General features: G+C 38.4%; 1 protein-coding gene across 2 annotated transcripts; it reads left to right on the forward strand.

Annotated features, from left to right (window-relative positions):
- The first annotated feature begins 514 nt into the window (after positions 1-514).
- On the forward strand, positions 515-4,669 carry LOC134206537 (probable nuclear transport factor 2). 2 transcript variants are annotated; one of them, XM_062682264.1, is made up of 4 exons: positions 515-924; positions 1,273-1,344; positions 1,408-1,506; positions 1,680-1,834. In XM_062682264.1, exons 1-4 carry the CDS (start codon positions 817-819, stop codon positions 1,791-1,793), a joined length of 393 nt encoding a protein of 130 aa, XP_062538248.1. In that variant the 5' UTR covers positions 515-816; the 3' UTR covers positions 1,794-1,834. The 2 variants fall into 2 exon arrangements, with proteins under 2 accessions (XP_062538248.1, XP_062538247.1); XM_062682263.1 differs by lacking the exon at positions 1,680-1,834 and adding an exon at positions 4,272-4,669 and having other exon boundaries at positions 523-924.
- The last annotated feature ends 419 nt before the right edge of the window (positions 4,670-5,088 follow it).

Raw genomic sequence — 5,088 nt, forward strand, 5'->3', positions numbered from 1 at the left:
CCGATGAAAACAAATCCTATTCTGTCTATGCACTTGAAAGAGAAAGATGATTAAACGTCAGCAAGCTCTATCCAGCTTTCCACGCTCGGTAATGGCGGCTTATCGGTGTGTAAAAATCAATTGGTCACTGTACTGTTTGACACTAGCTGGAGGAAAGCCCACTGGCGTTCCTGGGTGAGGGGAACGGAAACAAGGCCTTTTCCGCAGTGAGCTTTCCTCCAGCTAGTGTCAAACAGTACAGCGACCGATTGATTTTTACACACCGACAAGCCGCCATTACCGAGCGTGGAAAGCTGGATAGCGGCTGATTAATAACGCATACATAAAATTTATTTGTGAATTTCTTTAATAGATTTTTGCCAATAAAAAATGTGTGGATTTTTATTAGTGTTTGAGTGAAGATAAAAATCGACCCAATGGAGTTGCGGTAAAAGAGTCTGAACCTCTCCGGCGCGGCGATTCAAAAAATTCGACCTAATTTGACAGCCCTCTACACGCACACTCACGTATTTACATTCGTACGACGAAATCCGTCATCGCATTTTTCGCACTCTTCGTTCGCAACGACTTTCCCGGATCACACATCCGAAGGAAAAAGAATCACAAATTTTGTGCCGTCTCCGGTTTTTACGTTGCGTGGATTCTCCACCAGAAAATCCGATATTTACCCGTTTTGTGCAGTGAGTTCGGCATTTCCGTGTCGATACTGGAATCAGTGTTGTTTCCTTATCCATTTTCGTGAGCACGAAAAAAAGGAAAGAAGATTGCTTTTACGCTTGGTCGCAGTTGTGCAGAGGAGGAAAATCCCAATCCAAAATGTCTCTCAATCCGCAGTACGAGAACATTGGCAAGGAATTCGTCACCCAGTACTATGCCATGTTCGACGATCCGCTGCAGCGGGTGGCTGTGGCCAATTTGTATAACGTAAGTCGTGAATATTCTCGGAAATGGGAAGGAATTAGCGATGATAATATTACGAATAACAAGACCTTTCGCGAAAGATCTAGTTTGGGAACCTAACCTCAATCGGATGCTCACAACAGGGCTAGTAGCGAATTTTGTGTTTGTGTTGTAATGTTTTTTTACCTGAATATGTGAGCAATGTTTAGAACGAAACTGATTCTGAAAAATAAGACGTATAACTCGGTCACAACTGTATGATTTATTGACCTTGCAAAGCCAAAATTCTGATCTGAATACAACCCCGAAATTGTGATCAGATTCTTTTCCTGAAACATCCAAAATTAATAATTTTTAATTGTTCAATTCCAGGCCGACTCATCCTTCATGTCCTTTGAAGGAGTGCAAATTCAAGGTGCGGTAAAAATTGCAGAAAAATTACAGGTGAGTGAAATAAGAGAAACTTTCGAACTGTTTTCGCTATTCAAAATATGTTTTGCTTCACAGGGTCTTACCTTCCAAAAGATCAACCGTATTCTAACGGCGGTCGACTCTCAGCCCATGTTCGACGGAGGTGTCCTGATAAGCGTTTTAGGTAGATTGCAAGTAAGTACCGATTAGTGTCCCTCTTGCTTCGTATCAGAACTACCATCTGTAATGCAACCGATCAGGAAATATTGAAACTGATTCAATGTTTTTTCGTTCGTTCTTTCTTTGCCATCTTGCCGCCTGAACGCCGGTATCCTTGATTCTTGTCACTGTTACTGTCAATCGCGTAGACTGACGATGATCAGCCCCACGCCTATACGCAAACGTTCGTCCTGAAGCCCATCGGAACCAGCTTCTTTGTCCAGCACGACGTTTTCAGATTAGCGTTGCACGACATGGCGTAGCGTGTGTCGGTGGCCTAGCGAAAATAAATTGAAAACGCCTATTTGTTATTCCCCTTTTTTCCCCCTACGGTTCTAATAGACAGGAGAAACGGTACAGCATCACGGGGATAGTTTGCTTCGCGTGACTTGCCCAACCGGAACCTACTGCTTTTAGTCTTGAACTATGATCTGATAAAATGATGAACAATTGTTAATTCAAATCTAGACCAGAGATAATTAGGCGAAAGGGGCGTACCTTATTTTGTGATCAAACTCTTGAGCTTTCGATTTCCAAATGATCCAACACAACAATAATCAGTGAATCTTATATGAAGTTGTATAACAAATTGATTTTTTTCCCAATGTTGTGCTGGAGGTTTAAGAGAGAAAGTGTAGCTCCAGAGTAAACATTCACAAAATAGCGTTCGCCCGAATATTCAGTTTGAGCTCCTTGACGTTATCTGCAGAACTTTGTTAGTTGTTCAAAATAGGAGAAAACAGAAGAAAGAAAAGCATACGCTCTTTGAATTTTATAACTAAGCTTGAACTAGCTTTTAAAGTTATTTTATTTTTTGTAAATTTTGTTAATGTTTCCTTCTCATGCTTTCCAAAAAGGTGATGCGTAAATTGTGCAGAGATCATAACAATTGAACATTATTGTAATTTTTAGAATACGAATGTTGCGTTTTGTGTTTTTTCATGACGTTTAAATCATGTATATTTTTCGTCTTGGATCGGCAACCGGTTCCGTTTGATTTTGTTTGTAAGCACGACTTCAAAATTACCTTTACGAGCAAAGTGTAATAAATTATATTGATTATTATTGATATGAGTAATATATATCGAGAACAATAAGTATTTCAAATAAACTTGGCTGGTTTCATTTTTTCGATACAACCCTACTTGATGCAAAACAATGAAAAGGTAAAATCGATTAAACGTGTGTTAATTAATTTGTTAGTTTGTACTTTCACTACTACTGAATTAACAATCTCATTATTTTCTTTGCCTTTGATTTTCTTCATCAATTTATGTAAATGTTTATGAGCAATGTTACTAACAATACATTTTGTTTACATTTTTGCATATGGTTGAAATGTTTCGTAACAACTCCCCGTTGATTTGATTGACCAATTCATCCGATTGTGAATATTCATATTTAAACATGATCTGTTATAAATTTGACAATATCGATTATCCAAAGATTAAATATAAAATCAGAAAGGCGCGAACAAGGATCGACCTCCTGCTTCATTTAATCAGTTGAACAAGTAATACGAAAGGAAACAAAGACAGAGAAAAGCTGTGGTATTTACACTAAAGTCTGAATTCTCAACCCATCAGTGAATACTCGATAAGGGATGTTATAATGGTAAGAACATTGAGAATAGTTTAGATGGCATATGTTCCAGATTATAACATAATTCGGGACCGCTTTGCGATTTGGGCGTAACTTATTTTGTAAACAAACATTGTTTCATGGATTCCGTAGAATGCAAGCGATTTTCTCCAAAACTAGTTCCCCTATCTGATAGAGGAAAGCCTACTCTGTCGAATACATACCATGGCTTTCTCGGGAAATGTCTCCTGGAGCAGGAATTCGCCATTCAATGTTTGTTTACAAAATAAGTTACGCCCAAATCGCAAAGCGGTCCCGAATTTATGTCTGACTTGCCGGGGCATGTGTACTCGCGGGCATGATACTTATCAAACTGGTGGCGAAGGAAGCCGAGGAGTGATACGCCTTCAGGGGCACCGGTAATGCCCAACGGAGTATTAGGGCAGAAACGGCTTCCAAATGGCAGAGGGAGTGGGACAACTCGAATAGGGGCAAGTGGACTCATCACCTAGTCCCGAGTGTGTCGGCATGGATTAGCAGACCTCATGGAGAGCTGAACTTTAGCTTGACCCAGTTCATAACAGGCTACGGATGCTTAAGGGTTCTTTGCTGTGCCTCAAATTATGCAGGCTCCACAGCTTCTTTCAGCGCTTTTCAGCTGCTTTAGCTCTCCTTTTAAGCGCGTTTTTTTTTTCAGGTTAACATTAATCTGAAAAATGTCGCGTAAATCCCCAAATACGCGTACAAAAAGTCGCGTAAAAAGCGACCCCAATGTATTACTTTAATATTTGATTTAATGTATTTTTTATTATTTACCACAGCTAACCTAATACAATGTGAATGATACACTCTAAAATATTTCTCTAACAAAAGTTCAAAAACTTGATGAAAAATCGGCAATAATAATTGGATTCATTTTTTTAATGGATTAAAAACTGGAATAATATTCAAAATGTGAAATTGTTTTGGACAAAACAAAAATAATTTTGATCTTGGAGGTTTAAGTATAATCATCTACCTATAACAAGAGTGAGTCTACAGCAATAATTTGAATGGCTTTTATATTTTTTTTTGCCTGCATGATCATTGCATTTTATGCCTTTCAAAAAATGTAGTAAGTTTATGACTTCCCTCTAATTCCTTTCTTCTTTCATTCCCAGTGTGACGACGATCCACCGCACCCGTTCTCGCATGTGTTCGTGCTGAAACCCATGGGAACATCGTTTTACTGTGCGCACGACATTTTCCGGCTGGGTATCCACAATACTGTTTAGAGAAAACCAATCCCCAAAAACTGAGCTGCTCGCGCGAATAGAGCCTTGAAACCCACATATACAGCTTTCCAATAACCGACGGGATCTAATTGCATAAATTATGGAACAAGAGTGATGCTGCAGAGCTTTCTTTGCCGAAGAAAGAAAGAAGAAGATAATGTGATGTCATCACACAACTAGTTATCCACACCACACACACAATATATTGCTAACCCGTAATATAAACATTAGTATGCTAACAATGTTTGCTTGAAATTAATAAAAGTTAGGAAAATGAGAAATAATCTTGGTTATAAATTCATGAGAACTCTTCCTTAGATATAGGAACACGATATCAATCACGGTAATATCTCAAAAACAGAAAGTATCATAGCATAAAATCAATAAGTTTCTTCTTTTATATGTCTATGATTTTTTTATGGTGAGTATTCAACTGAAGGTTCTTTCGTTTGTTTTACCCTTCTTACACCCCAAGAAGGGTATTAAGATCACTTGAAAAACCGACTTTTTATCCGAGACTCGGAGACCCAAGTCATATATACCAAGATCTCAGCCGTCTGTAAACCGATTTGCATGATGATTTTATCTTTAAACGAAAGCTATGCCTTTGCCATTTTCGGAATCCAACGTTTAGTTTCCGAGATATTTGAGAAATACGAACATAAAGTGCAAAATAATGTCACATCTGTAATATCCTATTACG

The sequence above is a fragment of the Armigeres subalbatus genome, chromosome 1 (assembly GCF_024139115.2).
Source record: "Armigeres subalbatus isolate Guangzhou_Male chromosome 1, GZ_Asu_2, whole genome shotgun sequence".
NCBI lineage: Eukaryota > Metazoa > Arthropoda > Insecta > Diptera > Culicidae > Armigeres > Armigeres subalbatus.

Coding starts and splice junctions, on each gene's coding strand:
- LOC134206537 (XM_062682264.1), top strand. CDS start 817: ATGTCTCTCAATCCGCAGTACGAGAACATTGGCAAGGAATTCGTCACC. Junction 925..1,272: donor CTGTGGCCAATTTGTATAAC/GTAAGTCGTGAA, acceptor GTTCAATTCCAG/GCCGACTCATCCTTCATGTC. Junction 1,507..1,679: donor GCGTTTTAGGTAGATTGCAA/GTAAGTACCGAT, acceptor TCAATCGCGTAG/ACTGACGATGATCAGCCCCA.